This window comes from Octodon degus, unplaced genomic scaffold (assembly GCF_000260255.1).
Source record: "Octodon degus isolate 3935 unplaced genomic scaffold, OctDeg1.0 scaffold00070, whole genome shotgun sequence".
NCBI lineage: Eukaryota > Metazoa > Chordata > Mammalia > Rodentia > Octodontidae > Octodon > Octodon degus.
Genome location: NW_004524646.1, coordinates 807,313 through 829,576, shown reverse-complemented (window position 1 = coordinate 829,576; position 22,264 = coordinate 807,313). Strand labels below are relative to the sequence as shown.

The window sequence follows — 22,264 nt, the reverse complement described above, 5'->3', positions numbered from 1 at the left end:
AGAATATATGCAGTGTATTATTTGTTGAAACTGTACTTCCGATTTGATTTGAAACTGTCTCATTGCTATATGTTTATCAATAAAACTGTAGGAAAAAAAAAAAAAGACAAACCAAAACAAAGTAAGTTCATAAATACTGAAAGTGAAATCTATCTTACTTTTGAATATGCATTGTTGTAATTATAAAATATAACTGCAATAAATTTGTGTTTTTCCAAATGTTCAAAATGCATTTCAATAGCAGCACTAAATTTCAGGTCTTATTCACTAGTTGTTATATAAATACTTATAAAAATAATTATGACTTTTCGGATCTTTCAGTTGTTTTTACCTGAAATGTATCTAAATACTAAGTGAATGTAAGAATATTCAGGACCTACAGCAATAAGATGCAATTGTAAAAACAGAGCACTGGCATCAGAAAGTAGGGCTCAGATTCTCACTCTGTCATTCACCTTGTCTTTGTGAAGCTCAATTTTTCTCACCGGAGAAAATTCTGAATAACAGCAGCTATCTCTGAGGCACTGTGAGATTGAAAGACTGTGAAAACAAACTAGCGCCTAACTGCGGAAGGGCCTTCTGCACAGGAGGCGTCAGCGTAAATGACAGACACCTGAGAGGCAGGAGGACGCCACTGCAATTAGGAGGCTCAGTTCCGGAGCCAGGTTTGTTACTCTCTGGCTCCTGCTCAAAGTCACAGCTGCTCTGGCCTCAGCTCCCTCCTCTGAAAGGGAGACTTGAACCTGAGGTCCCCAAGTTTCCCACTCACAGCTCCACATTTTCACTGTTCTAAGGATAACTGTTCTTAGGGTTGCCATGTGACTGTTCAATAAATGCTCTCTCAGTAAGCCAAGGTCCTTACGTCCTCATGGGGAATCTATCATCCCTTCTCCCCCAAAAAGATATATTCAAGACACATTGCTTAAGGCTGCAGCATCAAGACATAAGAAGCCAATATACAAGGGCAGCTGCCTCTCCTCCTGAGCGTGAATCCTGGATCTGCCTCTTACCAGCTATGTAAGTCAGAGCAATCCATTTCCAAAGCTTGTGTGACAGTTTCTCCACCTTAAAATGGAAATAATGTTATCTCTACAGTGCTGCTATTAAAAGTTAAATGAGCGTAAGCCCATGTGAGTGTTTGGGATGGAGCTTACAGTCAGTGTTCAGCAAGTTATTTATCAATGTGCTGTAAAACCCACACTGCCATTTCTAAGGCCTTCGCCACCAATCACCGTTTTACCTGTAGTAGCATTTTCCAATCTGTACTTTCCACCACCAGTCCTTGTACTGAGAATGTTCCGTGGAAAGGGCGGCCAGATCCAAAGCCTTTGAAAACAATTTAATTTAGATTAGGGTCTTCTTTTCCAACAGTAAACAGTCAGAAAGACAAATAATGAAATAAGCTATATAATTAGTATCAATCAAAACATGCATTAGAAATCAGGCCAAACCATGTTTCCAGATGGCCTTTCCAATTTGCCCTATATAATCAGTTCCAGACCAGAGGGCTAACGGCAGATGAGACAAAACACTGATCGCAAGGAAGCAGATGTACAAGATACTGTAGCTTAATACAATTATAATACAAGGCACAAAACTGATATGAAGAGGCCACAGGTTTTTATTCCCTTCCTAATATTTATCTACCGTCTAATGATTCAAAATGTCTTCAGATTTAGTGGTGGTCAAGCTTTTGGTACAACAGGTCCAATGGCAGCCCCCACATTAAACACAGATGTAGAAAAACAAGGGTCATAAACAAATAAAACTGGTTTAGGAAAAGAAAGGTGAAGGGAATTGGGCCATTAAGTAGGTGACTGCTACCCTTTTTGCTTGTTTTTTGCTTTTGTTTTTGGATACAGGGTCTCGCTACACAGTTCGGACTCATTGTGATCCTCTCGTCTCAGCCTCCTGAATGCTGGGATTACAGGCAAGCACCACTATGCCTGGTTTCAGTGGCTGGCACCATGCTGGGTTCTGGGCCCTGCACCGGATTGAACTTGGAACCTTGCACATGCCAGGCAGTCACTTAGGCAGCCAAGCTATCTCTCCAGCCCAGTGACTGCTACCTTTAACAGTCATTATTCCAACATCATTTTACGTATCAGTAATTCTAAAAGTCAAAAGCTGCAAACTGAGAAAAGAACTCCTTAAATGCTTTGATATTGTACATCTCCTCATCTCATATTTTTAATATCTTCTAGGGTATGCCTTCCACCATTTATCAAAGATGACAAAATAGGTATCGGGATTTTACATAGAGAGAATAGAAAATATTTTGACAAAACCACTTTTGGCAAATCAGTTTTTACACAAATTTGAAGCTCATAAATTCAAAGCCCCTATGATGATTTGATAAGTAAAAGTTGAAGTTATTAGTTAAATGAGAATTCTAGCTTTAAGAAAAAATTTATTTTTTCCCTCAAAGTTGAAAATGTTTTCTTCTGTAGCCAGCGTTAATATAACCATGATACCCAATAGCTCGGATAAAGTAACACTTAGATATTTAGTACTATTATCTCAAAATGCATTCCATATTACCATCCACTTCTTAATATTAATTCTTTTCTGAAACGAATGCCAGAAAAGTCCTTTCAATCCTCTACTGCAAAATTAATTACTTTTTCCTGTGTTCCCTATCTTCTCTTGCTTCAGGGGAGATCTCTAAATATGCAAACTACTTAAAAAAGAATGCTGTCCCATGCTGAGCTTCTAATAGACTTGAAAAATCAACATCTCTACTTGAAAGCTATGGAAATTAAAAACAAGCTACATATTACTTTCATATGCTTATTTTTCTTTTTTCCCCTCCAGGCAGAATAAAAATGAAATCAAAAAATGAAGAAAAGAATATAACTTCAATTAGCATTATCTCTAGAATCATTAGGAAAATACATTTTCAACCCACTCAACCCAATCATGTTCTGTAAATATCTGATCATGTTAACTTTAACTAAAGTTTTATAGATATTTTCCAGCACATAGATCATATTGGTTCTTACATTTAATATTAAAGATCATCAATGTTTTTAGAAAAACAGAAAAAAAGAAAAATGCTATTCAAAATTCTTTACATATTCTCATTTCCCAAGCTTGGTATAGTGTTTATTTCAGGCTGCTGATTTTGCAGTTAAATATAGTCCTAAAACAAGTCTTCTAGTGAAAGAAGGAGCCATATGTTTATGCTAATTCTATCAAGGAAAAATATAAATTATTGATACAAAATATAAATGATTTTTTAAAATAGCATTTTTTTTTCTTTTGGCGGAACTGAGGGATTAAACTCAGGCCCTAGCGCTTGCCAGGGAAGCACTTATTCCACTGAGCCATCTCCCCAGCCCCCTAAAATAACATTTTAATGATAATTTTTTTTTACAAGGAATCAGTGTGCAATAAAGAAAGATATCTGTGACGGTTTCGAGTGGATCCTAAGCTCCCTGAGAACAGACATTTTTTTTAAACATCTTAAGAGAACCAAGGACAAAAACCATATGATCATCTCAACAGATAAAGAAAAAGTGTTTGACAAAGCCCAGCACCCATTCATGACAAAAACCGTATAGAAAATTGGAACAGATGGTCTTTATTTCAATCTGATAATAGCCATCTATGACAAATCAACAGGCAACATCATACTAAAAGGACAAAAAATGAAAGCTTTCACTCTAAAATCAGTAACAAGACTAAGATGTCCACTAGCTCCATTCTTATTAATACAGTTGCGCAAACATGAGCCAGGGCAATGACGCAAGAGAAGGAAATGAAAGGAACAATACAGGAGAGGAAGAAGGTAAATTATCATTGCTTGCTCTGCTGTTGTCACTGGAATACTGATGTGCTCATAAGAGACACTGAGAATTACTTGTGGATTGAGTTAGCTATGCTGTTTTTGATCTATGGTGAAACAGCCTCAGAAACAAAAATAAATAACAAAACTATCATAGTAAAAGTTTTTTTTTTTTTTTTTTTTGTATTTTAGGGAAGGGTCTACAGGGTGTTCAAGGTCTCACTACTAGATTGGACTCATAGTGATCTGCCCATTTATAGCCTCCCAAAAGCTGGGATTACAGGTGTGTGCCACCATGCCCAGTCTCAATTGCCATCTCAGTGCGGCCTGGTGGCATCGAACCCCCGTCCCCTGTGCCTGCTTGCAGGCTCTTTAATCCACTGAGCTATTTGGCTGGCCCCTAGGATGATGAATTTAAAAAACATATAAAAAAGATTTTAGAATCCTCAAACCACATGTAAGGCAGAAATACAATTTTCTGTGGACCAAATTTACATTTTTTTAATTTTTAATTTTTTTTTTTTTTTTTGGCGGACTGGGGATTGAACTCAGGCCCTTGCACTTGCCAGGGAAGCGCTTATTCCACTGAGCCATCTCCCCGGCCCCACATTTTTTAATTTTTAAAAAAATCTATTTATTTATTTATTTATTTATTTATTTGGTACAGGATCTCACTGTATAGCTCAGACTCATAGTGATCTTCCTGTGTCAGCCTCCCCAGTACTAGGATTACAGGCATGCACCACATGCACAGTTTCAGTGGCCAGTTCGGTGCAGGACTGGCACAGCATGTAGCACCGGGGATTGAACTTTTGAGCTTGCCAGGCAGGCACTTAGACTGCTTAGCTACCTCCCTGGCCCCAGATTTACTTTTGCTTAACATTTACATATCATTTCAAAGCGGGATGAGGGAAAGGAGAAAAGAAAAGAAAAGGAAGAAAAGGGGGAAATATATATATATATATATATATATATATATATATTTGTACTGCTGATTTCTACTAGTCTATTGAAAGGAACAGTGAATAGTTAATTTTTTTTCTTCTTTTTTATTTTTTAAATTTAATTTTGCATGCTTATGTCTGGTATTCTGAACAACTAATTTGAAGACAATATGCAGTATGCCAACCACTGTTGAGTTCCTATCACTGTGTTTAGCAAAATTCTGCATCGCTTCTAATGGCTTTTTAAAAATACTATTATTTATTCTCTTTAAAAAATAAAATGTCCCCCCCAAAAAAACCAAAATAAACTGAAAAAATATAGTAAATACCATTTCATTGTATTCTGTACAGTTATTTATAGTATTCTTCCTAATAGAATCGCCAGCCTACATGTCTCTATAGTTTTGTCAATAATGTCCCTTAAATTACAAAAGTATTAAGACTTCAAAGACAGAAATTTAGTCTATTTTTAATTTCCTTTTTTTTGTGTGTGTGTGGAACCGGGGATTGAACTCAGGCCCTTGTGTTTGCCAGGGAAGTGCTTATTCCACTGAGCCATCTGCCCAGCCCCAATTTTTAATTTCTTAACACTGGAATACAATTTCACAGTCTTCTTTATATTAATCTAATATTTTCCATATTTATATGAAATACTTTATTTTAAACCTTTTTTATTTAAGAACTTTTTGGAGTGCATCCAAAGTAACCTCTGATAGCTTAAGCATGTTTAAAAAATGAATTTCTTTGTTGTTTTTCTATCTAAAGATGAAAAATACACATAAGCTATTTCTAAAATGCATGCCTTGTGCTTGTTAGATAACTCTTCCATCAGAAGATAACTTTTGTGGTGAAATCTAAAATGACATTTTAATGGAACAATCCTGTCTACAAAAGCATGGGGACGTGGCTAGCCCAAGGGAGTGACACAGTGGCCTACTCCACACCCAGAGCCCCACTGCAGTTCTGATACACAAGAACTCAGGATTATTTGCTTATAGAAGAGACCAATCAGCTCATAAATCAATAAATGAATCAGTGAACAGAAAGGAGACAGAGGAACAACTAATTTGTGCTTCTCACTAAGTAGAGACAAAACAAATTGCCTCATTGTATAGTCTACAATATAGATAACAGAAGTGAGCACATGAGAGAGACAGAGAAAGAGAGACAGAGACAGACAGAGGCAGAGAAAGTTACAATTCTGTTCAACAAACAAAATGCATACTTTTTGGATTCACATAAAATAAACATTTTTCAATTTTTATCATTTTGATTATGATTTTATAATTATGATCACCAGTAGTTGCATGAAATTCTATTGTGCTAGTTATTATAACTCACTATCAATGAACATTTAGTATTTTTGCTACTGCATATACAATAAATATCAATGCAGATGTAATATCTTACTGTTTTCTGAAATTCTTGAAGTGAAATTATAGGACAAATTAAATATATATTTTTATGGATCCCTGTTTTATATTATCAGAGTGTTCTCCAAATTGTACCTCTTATAAAACTTATGAGAGATGACAGTGAATGATATTACCCCCAAGCATTCAAAGCTGCTCTATTTTATCTTTTGGTTGTTGAGAAAGGACATCGCTAATATGCTTATTTACGGGCATTTTCTCTAATATAAACTTTTTATTATTTAGATCATTTCCATTTTCATAAGAAGTTTTCTAAAAAAATTCCTAAGCTTTTTGAATATGACAGGAAATATTTTAAAATCAAAGTAGAAGCACATATTTTGCCCCTCTATTCCATTTTACTGTTGATTTCAGTGTGCTCACTCTAGAAATTACCTATATGAATCAGAAAGTTTTTTTTCCTTTGTGTTTGCTTCATAACTCTAACCTAATCTATGAAATATTTTATTTGCTAATTAGTTTTGTTTAATTTTTCACTGATCAAATATCTAAGTCCTTACACAAATTTTATAAATGTCATTTACTGAATTATAAAGATATATCTCAAAAAGAGCCAGAAGTGGTGTTTAGCATTGCTAGTTTTTAATGTAAACATTTTTTACATTAAAAATTAAAATATAAATTATACAAAAAATAAAATTTATAAATGGCCAGCCAGATAGCTCAGCGGACTAAGCGCCTGCTTAGGCAGAGTGCAGCAGCTAGGGTTTGATCCCCCAGGGCGTGCAGAGATGTGGCGCACCTGTAATCCCAGCACTTGGGAGGCTGAAAACAGGAGAATCACTATGAGTCTGATCTACACAGTGAGACCCTGTAGATCCTGTACTACATAAATAAATAAATAAAATTTACAAATGTGGACTCCAGTTCTTAATAGATGTACATTTCCTTATTACTTCCTTATGATGGAAATATATGTCATTTCCTTGTTACTATACCTGACAGTCATTTCTGGGTCCCTTTTCTATTAATTCACTGATATCTGTTGGACTGTTTGCTTGCTTGCTTACCTGGTTGTTTTATGAAACTCTGACCTTAGCATCCTACTGAGGCATTTCAGCTTCAGTTTCCTACATCGTAAGAAATGTTTTCTGATGTTTCTATTGTTTTTAATATATACACTACAGCAGTGGTTCCCAATCCTGGCTAAATCTTCCCACTGTCTACGGAGCTCTTAGTAGCAGAATTAGAAGCATCCCACTGGGGATTTGGATCCAGGAAGTCTAGCAGAGATCCAGAAATCCATTAGTTTATAGTTCCCCTGGCACCCAGAAAGTGAGCTCAGTGTACCACCACAGCCTCTCATTGCCTGAGAAGAGGAGCTTCCGTGACTAAGTCTAAGTTCGCCTTGCCTGAGGTATATGGTGCAGTTCCACTCTGTCTTATATATTGCGATCTCAATAAGATTTCATTTAAACAAAAAAATTACTTTGCCATTTAAATGAAAAAGTTGACAGCTACTGCTCTATCTGTGTTAAGGTCAAAATTTAAAAACCAATATATATGTAGATCTATGAATACATTCTATAATACTATCAATGTAACTTGGAAAGATTAAAATCTAGTTCTTAAAATCTTCAGTATGTAAATCCAATAGCACAAGGAATACTACCTGCATTTACTGTCCTTAGGAGTGGTTTGGTTTGGTTTGGTCTGGTTTGGTTTGGTCTGGCCTGGCCTGGCCTGGTCTGGTCTGGTTTGGTCTGGCCTGGTCTGGTTTGGTGCTGGTGACTGAAGCCAGGGCTTGACACATGATAAGCATGTACTCTACCACTGAGCTCCACATACTCTGGTCCTGACTCTTTTTCCCAGTGTGGTTCCTATTCCTCAGCATTATGTAGATTCCAAGCTGCATATTGATATCTTCAAAGTGAATCTTTTAATAAAGACAGCATCACCACGACCTACAGAATGGTGCATGACCGGTGGAGCTTCTGGCCTCATCCTGAACCCAGCCTCCTCGCAGGACTTGCTCCAGCCACACTGGCCTCTTGCTGTTCCTCACACAACCCCATCATGCTCCAAAATGGCCTCTGCAGGGCAAGTTCTCACAGCTGGAAATGCTCCTCACACAGAACTGCGGGGCCCTGTTCTCCTTCTTTGGGTCTCTGTTTTTTTAAATTCTTTTTTTAATTTATTTATATGTGGGGAGGGGCAGCTCAGCTCACCAGGGAGCGGGTCTGGCTGGCATGTGGTGCTGGGGGATTGAACCGCGGTCCCTGTGCTTTGCTAAGCTTGTTCTAAGTAGGTGCCTTAGACCACTGAGCCATCTCACCAGCCCCCATTCTTTGGGTCTCTGTTAATACCATCTTTTCAGTTAGACCTCACTGGCCATCCCCACTCCTTCCGAAACAGCATCTCCTCCATGTCAGCTCTTATCCCCTTGCCTGCTTTCCTGCTTGCTGTCTTGCTGTGACAGTGGCTTTAATCCCATAACATTTTATGCAATTTTAATTTTTTATTATTTCTATTCCTCACCCAACCAGGAAATTTTGCTCGCATGCCTCCATTGTGAGCTCAGGACTGTTACGGTGCCGTGGCTCAAAACACAAAAATATTGGATAAAAGAATAAATGACCCTTCAACCAATGAGTTAATCTTCAGAAAAACAAGAGTATAGCTTTATGATAATGCAGTAATTAGAGATTTACTCATTTATGAAATGGATACAATTTTAATGTTTCTTTTTTGTTTTGTTTTTAGATTTATTTATTTAGATATTCCATTTGGTTGTCTTTTTTCAATTGTTTATTCATTTTACTGAGAAAAATAGCAATGAAACAGTTTCAAAATGGGTTAGGACAGTTACAATAAGTAATACATTGCATATTGTTGTCTTCATAGTAGTTAGTTATTCAGAGGACAAGATGCAGACATGATATCTTGTTTAGACAATATTAGTACAAACCTTTCCTCTCATTGAACTAATAGAAGATAGTTGTATATCCTAATTATTTTGTATATGCATATATTTTTTTTTCTTTTAATGACTGGGAACTATATGATTTTTACATATCATCCCATTGAAAGCCTCTATCATAGTAATTAAAAGCAACAATTTGTATTTACAGAAATGTGTGTGATTTCTCAGTTGTCTCTACCTTTGCTTCCTCTTCCCCATACAGAACCACATCTGCAAATATTTCATCATAGGCAACTACCATCTTGTGTACCTGCCCTGGGCCCTCCCCTGCGCTTTAATGCCAGATTTCCTGGTACATCCAGGAGTATCTCCACTTGGGTAGCTTTTTGTAACTTCAAACTCAAAATGCCTTTGGAGGAATAGCCCAGCTTCCTTACAAACTGCCTTCACCTAGTACCCCATTTCTGTTAGCAAAGCCATCATTCTCCTAAGATCCTCAGGAGGCAGAGTTGACCTGTGTCCCTTCCCTTTGTTCCCAATATCAAATCTATCAGCAAATTCTGTCACTTTAAAAAAAATCTGTTTGGTGCTGATATTTGGGAAATAAAGCCTGTTTATTTCTCATTCTGTACTCTGTTCATGTTTTGCCTTTTTTTTAACATTTCTTTTTCCTCCTTTCCACAAAATCCTTATTTATGGATTTTTTTTTATGTATTTAACGGAAAATTTTATTTTTACTGAATGTTTGCTCACATGCATTACATACAGTTTTTCCCCAGTGAATTCCTTCATGTGTTTGACAAGTACTCAGTGGGCTGAAGATTTCTCACATTACTGATACGCATAGAAACTCTCCTCAGTGTGACTTCTTTCATGTATTTGAAAATAATTCTTTGTAGTTGTGTATTTCCCCACATGGATCACACACATTAAGGCTTCTTCCCACCGTGAATACTTTCATGTCTTCGACAGTGACTGAGAGTGCTGAATGCTTTCCCACATTGCTTACACATATAGGGCTTTTCTCCAGTGTGGGATCTGCTATGTCTACGAAGTGTGGACTTATCAGCAAATCTTTTTCCACAGTGCTTACATACATAAGGTTTCTCACCACTGTGAATTCTTTCATGTATATGACAGTTAGTCTGTTGGATGAAAGATTTCCCACATTGTTTACATACATAGGGTTTCTCCCCAGTGTGAATTCTTTCATATATTTTAAAATGCTGTTTTGTAGTGAATGCTTTCCCACACTCTTTGCATATATAAGGCCTCTCCCCAGTGTGAACTCTTTCATGCCTTTGACAATGACTGTGTGTGTTGAATGCTTTGCCACACTGCTTACATACATAGGGGTTCTCACCAGTATGGGGTCTTGTATGTCTTTGACAATGACTGTGTCTGCTGAATGCTTTGCCACAGTACTTACATACATAGGGGTTCTCACCAGTATGGGGTCTTGTATGTCTTTGACAATGACTGTGTCTGCTGAATGCTTTGCCACAGTACTTACATACATAGGGGTTCTCACCAGTATGGGATCTTGTATGTGTACGATATGTGGAGTTATCCTTAAATTCTTTTCCACATTCTTTACATACATAATGTTTCTCACCAATGTGTGATTTTGTACGTCTATATGCAGACTTATCAGTAAATCCTTTTTCATTTTTCTCACTTGCATTTGGTTTGTTGCCAGAGTGCTTTCTTCCATGTATTTCATAACTACTCTGTGCAGTAAATGCTTTCCCACATTCCTTGCTAACATAGGCTTCCTTCTCAGCATCACTTCTTTCATGTACTTTACAATAATGCTGTCTAGAGAATGCTTTCCCACACTGATTACACAGATAAAGTTTTGCACTAGTATGTGATGTTCTATGTCTATGATATGTGGATTTAACAGTGAATGCTTTTCCACATTGATTAAATACATTCATTTTCTTCCCCGTGTGAATTCTTGTGTGTCTATGAAAGGAATTACCATGAGCCAGAGCTTTCATATATACCTTAGATATATCAGCCTTCTCTTCATTATGTTTTTGTTCATGTGTTTGAATATGGTAGAAAGAAACAAAAGCTTTTCCACAAGGATTTCCCTCTCTATGATTGTTTTCATGCATTTGAACACCATTGGGCGTGCTGGAGGTCTGCATACTTTTCTTACCTAAAAATGTCTTCTCTCCAAGGTAAGTTTGTTCTCTAAGATCAGAGGAGCCTTTCCTATATTGATCATATTGATTCTCTCTTTCTTGTTTCTGAAAGAATTCAATATTGCTGCAGGTTTTTCCATGTTTATTGCATTTACACAGTTTTTCGTCAAATTCCAAATAATTATCTGGATTCAGTTGCGGGTGAGGTATGACATTTAGGTTCAAATGCCCAATCAAGGGTTTTCTACAAGCAAGCCTTGCACTTGGTTTTAAAGCAGTTTGTTGTGTATTATCATCTGGAGTCCAAATGAGTATTTTTTGTTGATTCCAAGCTTTAAATTGATAGCGTTTTTGTGCATCTTCATTTCTTATAATCCTTAAGGAATTTTTGTGCTCTTGTTCAATTTGCTGTTCATCCAAACTTCTTCATTCCTAAATGTTTCCCACATCACATCTCTGTAGAGCTTCCTTTGGGCTGGCTTCAGCAGAGCCCACTCCTCCTTGGTGAAGTAAACAGCTACATCTTCCATGGTCACTGCCTCCATTGCATAGCTTGAGAGTCACCGAGGGTCCTTGAAGGTAGCCAGGAGGAAGTCCTTATTTATGGATCTTTAATGATATTATCCCTTATTAATATCTTTAATAATATTATCCCTTTTGAATTTTTCCCCTTTCCTGGTTTCCTGGTCGGTGATAATTTTGGTTTGGCAATTACTTCTTTAATTGTTTCATTTTTGTCAATTTGATTTCCTCAGCTAGGTTGCATGGTTGGGAAAGGCAGCTAATTGTATGACATTTTTATTAGTTCTCCTGGTGGATTTGCGCTGTGGCTAACACACAGAAAACACAACTGAGGAAACATTTTGTTTTCCTGAATACTTAACAAATGGATATAAGGGGTATTTTTTTTCCTGAATTAAAACAGAAATGAGAAAACTCAGACACTACAGAATTAACTTCATAGTATCTAACAAAATTCATGAAGTTCTGCTCATTCATATGTGAGCATGTAAAAACTGAAACAAATTTGAAAAGTCACATACAATATAACCTCAAAATTCTTTTTCAAGAAGTTACCAAGATGACAGACTATTGCTGAACCTGGATGATGGTGACTCAGGTTCTTTATACTATTTTCTCTATATTTATACGTGAAATCTTCAATGATAAAATAATAAAGGTAGGAGAGATGGGCACATGACAAAGAAGCCAGAAACATGCATATTAATAAACATCTAATGACTATACAGACTGAAGAAAAATGGACAATAATGCTAACAATTAGTGTAAAGAATAAACTTTAACATAGCATGTTATGTAGTATTCTTAATTATCTTTATCTTGCCGTTTAATGAAGAACTATACACTCAATCCAGACAAATTATTGCACAGAAACTGAAAGTGGATTTACCTTGCTAGTAATTCTCCAATCTTCAGTAATTCCATTTATATATAGGGCAAGAATTAAAGTATTTGGACAACTAAATCCACAAAGTCAGAAAAATTACAATTTAAAAAATAATAATAAAATGAATTCACTACTTACCGTCTTAATATCATTTTCATGATGAAAGATATATTCAAACAAAGCCTGTGGAAAAAAAATGACAAATACACTTAGTTTTTTCTAATAAAGAAATTTATTGTTTTATCAAAGCTCAATTGAATTAAAAAAATTAATATACTCTAAAGTATCTGAGATTCATAAGCAAAAGACCTAGTCATTATTTGTTAGAATTATCCATTCTCAAATGCTGTCATTTACAACTGATTCCTGTTCTTACAGACTATCAACTAGAAAACTCAAAGAATTAAGTTTGTTTTTTCAGTGTATCTTTGTCATTTTATTTTGTTTAACATGAACCACTGTAGTTTCATATCTATAAAAAAATCATAAATTTAACCAGTAGAAATCAGAAGTATCTTTTAGAATATTTTGCTGAGTTTACACACCTATAATATTTAAATGATGGAACTTAACCAAAAAAAAAAAAAAAGGTATACAGATGAATGTCCATTTTGTATCTGTGTATTCAAAGTGGTTAGGATAGATATATAGTTACATTCTCTTAATGAATAGAGGGATTTGCTCTAATGGTGTTTGTAAATAAGATATCAAGTCCACATCTTGTACAGCAATTAACCACTAGGAAGAATGTGTGTTAGTTGATACATTGTGTCAACTTGGCTGAATCAGCTCTTGGCAGTTCTCAGCATGGGGGCCTTGCCCTGCAGGTGGACAGGAAGCTGCCCTGCCTGGTTTCCTGCTCTCCCACCCCACTTCTGTGGAGAAATCTCAGTCTTGATCTCAGCAGCTACGCCACTTCAGAGGAGCTCAGATCTTCACTGTGGAGCTCTGGTCTTCGCAGTCAGTGCAGAAGGAAGAGAGAGAGCTGATGGATGCCACCGCAGCTGCTGCTCCTCTTCTGTTCTTCACTGTTTTCTGCCGCATGAACTGCTGTTGTTTGCCTTGGAGCCAGCGGAATATGGACTAAACCCTCCAGTAACTGTGAGCTAAATAAAGCTTTCCTTCCTTCATTTTGAGTGTCAGGTATTTGTCCCAGCAATGAGTAAAAAGTAACTAAGACAGAATTTGGTACCAGGAGTGGGGTCATTGCTGTGGCTATACCTGACAATGTGGATTACAAGCTTTTGGCAATGGCTTATGGGAAGAGATAGGAAAGGTTCAGAGATGTCACCTACACGCGAAGCCTGGAACAGCTTCGGCTGTTCTGTATGGGAGATTCTGGTCAGAGCTCAGAAGACCAGAAGGTTGATGGAAAGCCGGCCTGTAAAGACCAGGCTGGGGAGGTTTCTGCTGGGAAGAAGGACTGCACTGGTTTTTAGACTCCAGATCATCTGTGTTTTGACTTGGCAAAAAAGTTGTCTGCATTTTGCTCGTGTCCAGAGACTTTGCCTGAGACTGACTTTAAGCATGGCAGACTGATCAATCTGGCAAAAGATATTTCAAAGCAGCCAAATATTGGGGCAGTGGTGTGGTTGTTGTTGGGGGCTTTTAGCCAGATTTATGTTAAGAATAAAGAGCAAAAAGCCCAAAAGGATGATTTAAAATGTTGTGAGTCTGGCCAAAAAGGAAGCCCCAAGCAGTCTGTGGACTGTGAAGACAAAGCTGAGAGGATCTCCATTGCTAAGAAGGAACAGGAGAGTAAAAAAGATGTCCTGAGGGCATCACCGGAGGTGGCAGGTTCTTGCCCTTTGCAGTCTTAGAATGGCAAGGGTGAGGGACTTTGCTCTGAGGAAAAAGCCGCAGAGCCCCATGTTCCAGAATGGAGGCAGCGGCCACACCAGGTTCCAAAATGGAGGTGGCAGCCACACCATATTACAGAATGGCGCCAATGTAGAGAATTTGTTCCTCGAAATCAGAGTCAAAATGCTCAGCAATCCAGGCACTCAACTCCTACAGTCAAGAGAGAAAAAAGCTTGCTTACTGCTCCAGCTGGCGGCAGCCCTTGGCATCATCCATGTGGCTTTGGTTGTAGGTGCATGTAGAATGTAGACGTTCTGAGGTTCAAAAGGCTTCCACCTAGATTTCAGAAGAAGGCCTGGGAGGCCTGACAGGGCAGTGTGTGAAGCTGGAAATGAGAAGCCTATCCAGTGGAAACCTCAGAAGTTTGAAAAAGCCAGAAATGTGGATGGTCTAAGAAAAGCTGCAAAAAGGGAGCAAAACAGGCCTGAGAGAAAAGCCATAGGAGCTACCAGCAGAAGTGCCATAGGGGTGGAGCCACATAAGGCTTTTGGAGCTCACAACTCATTACAGGGTGCTTTGGATGGTCCACAGGGAACTACAGGACTTAACATTTGTCCTTCGGGACCTTGGACTTGTTTTGGTCCCAACTGTTTGTATCTTGCTATGTATCCCTTTTAAAATGGCAATGCTTATCATATGCCTATAAATATTAGAAGTGTTTAACTTTTCATTTGTAGAGGGGCTCATAGCTAAGAGTTTGCCTTAGATCTTGGAAGCTTGGGACTTGGACTTTTCAGTGTTGCTGAAACTGGTAGGACTTTGACAACTCTTAGAGATGGACTAAAATGTCTTTTACATAAACGGTTGTGCATGAGTCTTTGGAGGGCCAGGGGTAACATGTCATGGTTCTAATGTAATGAAGTGTTCAATTTGTAAAGTGTTTAAGCATATCTGTGTACCTGGAAATTGGCTTAAAAAAATATATGTCTAGTGGCCAAGTTGACAAGGGGTGGATTGTGTTAGTTGATACATTGCGTCAACTTGGCTGAATCAGCTCCGGCAGTTCTCAGCATGGGGGCCTCGCCCTGCAGGTGGGCAGGAAGCTGCCCTGCCTGGTTTCCTGCCCTCCCGCCCCACTTCCGTGGAGAAATCTCAGTCTTTTCAGTCTTTTCGGTGGGGAAATCTCAGTCTTCGGAGGAGCTTGATCTTGACAGCCACGCCACTTTGGAGGAGCTCCGATCTTCACTGTGGAACACTGGTCTTCGCAGTCAGCGCAGAAGGAATAGAGAGGCTTGATGGACGCCGCTGCAGCTGCTGCTCCTCCTCTGCTCTTCATTGTTTTCTGCTGCATGAACTGCTGTTTTTTGCCTTGGAGCCGGTTGAATATGGACTAAACCCTCCAGTAACTGTGAGCTAAATAAATCTTTCCTTCCTTCATTTTGAGTGTTGGGTATTTGTCCCAGCAAGGAGTAAAAAGTAACTAAGACAGTATGCAATGTGTTAATTATTGAAACTGTCCTAACAATTCGGTGTGAAATGGTCTCATTGCTATTTGTTTCTCAATAAAATTACGTGAAAAAAAAAAAAAAGAAATCGGCAGTAGTTAACCAAGCTATCACATTCCTATTTTTTAATTAATTTTATTGAGAAACAAATAGCAATGAGACCGTTTCAAAGTAGGTTAGTAGGACAGTTACAATAATTAATCATGGCATATTGTTGTCTTTTTAGTAGTTATTCATAGTACAAGATGCAGACATGATATCCTGTCTCAACAATATTAGTACAAATTGCTCTTCTCATTGAATTAAGAGAAAGTAGCTGTAAATCTATCCTAATTATTTTGTATATACAAATACAAAATGGTCCTTCATTTGTATCCCTTTTTTTTGGTTTAGTTTCGTCAGAGATGGATATTCCACTGTTATTTAAATCTGTAAGTGGTGAATTCAGCAAAATAATCTAATATAGTCCAGTAGTCCATAATAGTAGTGGGTTATCTGTAGGACTGGCAATGTCAGAAGTTGTTCACTTGAATCTTTTACAGCTCAGCATATTAATATGGCTTTACTTTTTATACCTCGTTTTTATACTTTTATGCTGGATGGTGAGTTGAGGTTTTTTGACTCTTCATATTATATACACTATTTCATTAGAAGGAGACAAATGAACAGTTTATTTGTAAAGACTAATCTTGGTAAAAAAAAAAATTCAGTCAACTTGTCTACTCTGCACTTACAGTGGTTATGATTCAATAACAACAATATAGATAGGGAAAATCTAGAACTTCCTTCTGAGATAAAGCAGAATGTAAGTGTAAAGTAGCATAGATAGATAGATAGATAGATAGATAGATAGATAGATAGACAGACAGACAGACAGACAGACAGACAGACAGATATCGGCTTAACTCCTACAGTTTTTTCTCTTCACACAGAATTTACAGAAACTCAGTGACTCAGGATGCTCAGCTTTCTATAATGGGAGTTACTCAACATACCTCACTGGAATTATATGGGGATCACAGAGCAGTCCCCTAATTCAGATGTTAGTGTGAAGGGAGACCATGTGCCCCTGGCCGTATATTTTGTAAAGCACCTGGATGTACAACCAGGACTGAGAATCATGATTTTTTTTAATTTTTTTTTTCTTGAGATCCGTGATTTTTAAAGCTTCACCCAACTTATCCGGATCAATAAGCATTTATTGGATTACCTCTCCATGGTACTACTTATCCACAGAACTATTATTTTATATTTGCCCAGAGACAAGGAAGATAGCAAGGTTATTAACAGAAAAGACTTGAAGGCAGCCAATAAAGAAAAAACTAAGCAAGGACAAGGCTCTTCTTTTTGAAAAGAAAAAACTGTAGCAATCTTTCTATTTGTTCTATTATCAAAAAAAAGTAAAGGTGCAGTAGGTGAAGCAGCGCCATGGAAAAGATGTGACAGCACCCAAGTCAAGCTCAGTGCATCACCACAGACACACGTCTACACAAGAAAGGAATCTTGATGGGGCCAGGCAAGCTGGGGCCCGAGACAGGACCATCTGACATTATTTCTAGAGCACACTAAAAAAGCACAAAATGTACTCACACTAAACCTTGCACAGAGACTAGGTCTGTCCTGTATGCATCTAATTTCACTGAGGGAAATGCCACCAGTAGCTGCACTCATTAAACAGAGCAATGGCACCAACTAGCCAGCTGGTCACCCCGAGTAAACGGCCTGCATGAGTTCCTTTGAATATTCTATTCTCATACAGGAACAGGAAATAAGTAAAGCTTTACAATTCTGCTAAATGCAGTTGATCAGATTGCAGTCAAAAAAGAATTTAAGAAAAAAGTCATCAGCATGAGTATAGGCCAGCTACCTGTCTGCCAAACAGCATTTCTTTTTCAAATTTAAACTTCAAGTCTGTATGACCAGTGTCCACATTTAGGTACAACTGGACTGTGGCTAAGAACTTAGATCAAGAATGAGCTCAGCACGCGCCAAGAGTTCAGAGACCTGAACTAAAACTCAGGCAAGGATTTACCACTGGCCGGAAAATAAGGGCTCCCGTGTCTGAATTATGCCAGGCTCGCCCCACATCCTTACTGGAAAGGCATGGAAAACTCATTTTCTTTCTCTCCTCTTCTCCTTCACCCCTCTCCTTCTTTTATCTTCTTTCCCTCTACCTCTAATGTCTTCTTTAAACTAATATTAAATCTCCAAGTAATTACAATGATCAGTGTGTTTGGCTGGCCAGTGTCTGGTTTGAATGATCATTCCTGAGATGCATGATTAATGACTAATAAAGAATATATACTTTTATTACCCAGGCATGAAATACAGCATGGATAGAAAATGACTTTTCTGAGACTAAACTCCAAGATTAAAAATATGCATACAGGTGCCAGGGAGACGGCTCAGTGGAATAAGCGCTTCCCTGGCAAGTGCAAGGGCCTGAGTTCAATCCCTGGTTCTGCAAAAAAAAATATATATATATATATATATATATATATATATGTATACACACATAACTCCTTCAGATTAATTTTATAAATATGACACGTATATCTGCTTTCTTTGTTAAAAACTGCTTTTTTATTTTATTTTGGGACAGCTCTCAGTATGTAGCTCAGGCTGGACTTAAATTCACTCCGTGGCCTGGGCTGACCTCCACTCCACAGTGATCCTACAGCCTAAGTTTCCCTACTGTTAATGTTACAGGCATGTGCCACCATGCCTAGCAAAATTGCTGCTCTTTACTGGAAAAATGTAAGTTCCTGTAATAATTTCCCATAATGAAGCCTGAGTACTTTATTTCTGATCAATGAAAATTACACATCATAGCGACTGAACATTTCCATCTCACTCAAGACATAGTGAACAACTAATTTGAAACCAAAACTATGCAATACAACGAATATTGGGAAATTCATGCTATTTTCTTAGTGAGATTCTGTACCATTTGTAATTTTTCCATTTTAATGCCACTTTGTACTCTCTTTAAAAGATAAAAAATTTTTAAAACAGCGTTTCCTTCACACATTTTTATTTTATACTGCGTTATTACCATCATACTTCCTAGATCATTTTATTCAAAAACATTATAAATACATACCTTTGCCAATTTAGGTTTCTGGGAATATTTTGTTAAATTCAGTCTAGATAAATTTATAAATGGTCCATCAGGACTTGTAAGCATCGAGGCCTGTGAAAGAAATGACACAACAGAAGATGTGAAGCACGCTCTTGAAACACAGATGCAAACTACAAAGGCAACATAAGTGAAAAAGAATCATCCCCAAAATGTCCCCGTAATTCTGCAGTATAACTGTGGAGAGCTATATAAAATAACAGGAAGTGGGGCTGGAAAGATGGAGCAGAGGATTTTTAAAAAGCCTGCTCAGGCAAGCTTAGGCAAGCACAGGTACCACATGTAGCACCAGCCCGACCCTCAGGGAAGGCTGAGCTGACCTCCCAAAAGATAACATAACAGGAAGTTATTTAGTAAACAAGGGTATGGGGAAGTCACAGAACCTACCGTCCCAAGCCTGATGAATCTTCCCGAAGAGCCCGTGATGGGGCGTGCTGTGTACGTGGTTCTGGGCGTCCTGAGGGCCTGCTCCATGGTTCCCGGCCTTCCGCTCTGTGTGCCGGGCCTGAGGAAGCCTGTAATGGGTCTTCCTGCTTGAGTGACTGGCCTGTGAAGATTACAAGTTGTTAAGATCAACTGAGGAAAATCCCCATACCATCAGAATTTAGTGGCCAAGAGTATGAGCAGGTGCATGTACCTGATAGCTGGACTAGGCCCTCCCGTCTGACTAGATCCAGGGAGTTTCAAAGATGTTCCAGGGCCTAGAAGATGAGATAGCAGACTGAATTCACGCATTTATTAATCTGTAACAAGTGTCAGGTAATCTAATTTTCAGAATTGCATTGTCTTGGTGAAAAAGACATTAAGAGCAGAAAATGTATTTTAAGGAAACGTATTTGAGATTAATATTCAGTGAGTATGTTACTTAAGTCATCACATGTACTATCACACTAAGTCTACAAGTAAGGTAGTTTTAAGTTATTTATTTTATTTTTCTAATGTATTTAGTGCAGGGTTTATAGGGTCTCACTACGTAGCTCGGACTCGTAGTGATCCTCCTGTTTTCTGCCTCTTAAGTAATGGGATTATAGGCATACGTCACCACACCTAGTCTCAGTCACTGTCTCAGCGCATCCCGGGGGCAAGGCTAGCACGGCATGCCTGTCCCTGCATCTGCCTAAGCAGGTGCTTTAGTCTGCTGAGCTATCTGGCCAGCCCAGTTTTCAGTTATTTAAAAGTCAACCAAAGTAAAAAAATTCAACTTATTCAAAATCAAGACTAGCAATTTTCAAAGTTCGAACCTTCTATACAATATTCTTCCAATAAAAGATCATTTACTAACCACATACAGAATTTAGATATCTTAGTTCTGGAAGAGTGAAAGAAGCAATAGGGAAGAAAGACATTTTACAGCAAGCACATGTTTTTCTCAATTTCCCCTTCAAGCTTTGAAATAATTACTACTTTCCAAAACACACACCTGACTGAGAACTGTACCAGCCAGTGAGGTACCAGCAAAACCATCACATGTCACAGTGACCACCCAATAGTATGTGCAACCCTCGGACTGCCAGGCTGCGGACAGGGCCTCTGCAGCAATCCCAGTGGACAGCCACAGCCCGGCACATTACCTCATGGCTTCATATCATGCATTAGAGCAAAGCATCCCAGACTGCACCAAGAAGTGATATCTGCAGATGATTATTTTGCAAAAAATCCTTTCAATAAAAATCCTTTTAGGGGCTGGTGAGATGGCTCAGTGGTCTAAAGCACCTACTTAGAACAAGCTTAGCAAAGCACAGGGACCGCAGTTCAATCCCCCAGCACCACATGCCAGCCAGTCCCGCCCCCTGGTGGGCTGAGCTGGACACACACACACACACACACACACACACACACACACACAGACATAAATAAATAAAAATTTTAAAAAAATCCTTTTAATCCTTCTACTGTTTGGATGCTTCCTATGCTCACCTTCCCAAATAAACCATCTTCTGATATAGTAGATAAGTAGTTGAAGCAGAATGCATTTTTACAAAAAAATATTTTTAAGGGCCGGGGATAAAGCTCAGTGGCATAAGCCCCTGCCTGGCAAGCACAAGCACATGAGTTCGATCCCTGGTACCACACACACACACACACACACACACACACTAAACTTTCTAAGGAAATTATATGTCATTCTTGCACCTTAAGTTAAAGAGAATATCACTGAATGGTGGAAGAAAATACTCTGTACTATAGGGCAGTGCAAAAACCACTCATATATATATATGAGAAATATACATATGCCCCATTTATATGATGTTTATATATAGTTACACAAAGTTTACATATATATTCCCTCAATATGTAAGTAGTATTTCCCCTCCCAATAGAATTGCGTTAACTTAACTGAAGAATCAATACTTACGTGGAACCTGAGCAATTGCATTTTCATCCAGAAGCATTTCTGCAATTCCTTCCTGATCGACATCAATTTCATCTATGTACACCATTTCAGTTAGAGCTCGTGCTTTTAAAATCCAAGCTGCCTACAAACCATGGATAAATAAAACACATATTAAAATAACACTACAAATACGATACTACAGGCCCACGGAGATAGCTCAGGGGGCTAAGCGCCTGCCTCGGCAAGCGCAAGGACCTGAGTTCTATCCCCCATACTGCATGCCATGCTGGTTCCACCTCGGGTGTGCTGAGCCAGCCACCAAGACCAGGCATGGTAGTACACGCCTGTAATCTCAGTGCTGGGGAGGACAAAACAGGAGGATCACTAAGAGTCCAACTTGTGTAGTAAGATCCTGTACCAAATACATACAACTAAAAAAAAAAAAATACAATACTACATAGCTTGTAGCTCACTAACTTTCATTTTTATTAAATATGTTTACCATTTAACACATTAGACAACTAACTGTCTAATATCAATTACCTAGTAAATTAAAATGTGAAAATTATCTGGTAGTTTTCTGACATTATTTTTCAAAAGTAAAAAGATCCTTAGAGAATAATTTAATAGGACAATAATTTGCAAACATATTAATAAAGCTACAACCACCATGTAGCTTCAGCTTTCCTCTTTCAGGGCCAAGAATTTATGAAGCCTTCTTTGATTTTCACCTCTTGTCTTCTATTTATGACTCTAATCTTACACATTTAATCATATTTGGCAAATCGTATATTACTTGGAGATATATATATATATATATATATATATATATATCCTCTTTTGTCCCCAGAACACAAGCTTTTTTACCTTAACTTTTGAATTTTCTTTTTTTTTTTT

General features: G+C 37.9%; 1 protein-coding gene across 1 annotated transcript in view; it reads right to left on the bottom strand.

Moving 5' to 3' along the window:
* The window catches only part of Ttc8 (tetratricopeptide repeat domain 8), an 86,498-nt gene that overhangs the window by 30,877 nt on the left and 33,357 nt on the right, over window positions 1-22,264 (bottom strand). Inside the window, exons 2-7 of the mRNA XM_004635122.3 lie at window positions 21,389-21,509; window positions 19,670-19,733; window positions 19,420-19,579; window positions 18,997-19,086; window positions 12,727-12,771; window positions 1,241-1,326 (exon numbers count right to left, since the gene is read on the bottom strand). Coding sequence (XP_004635179.1) covers window positions 1,241-1,326; window positions 12,727-12,771; window positions 18,997-19,086; window positions 19,420-19,579; window positions 19,670-19,733; window positions 21,389-21,509 — 566 coding nt within the window. The remainder of the gene's footprint in view (window positions 1-1,240; window positions 1,327-12,726; window positions 12,772-18,996; window positions 19,087-19,419; window positions 19,580-19,669; window positions 19,734-21,388; window positions 21,510-22,264) is intronic.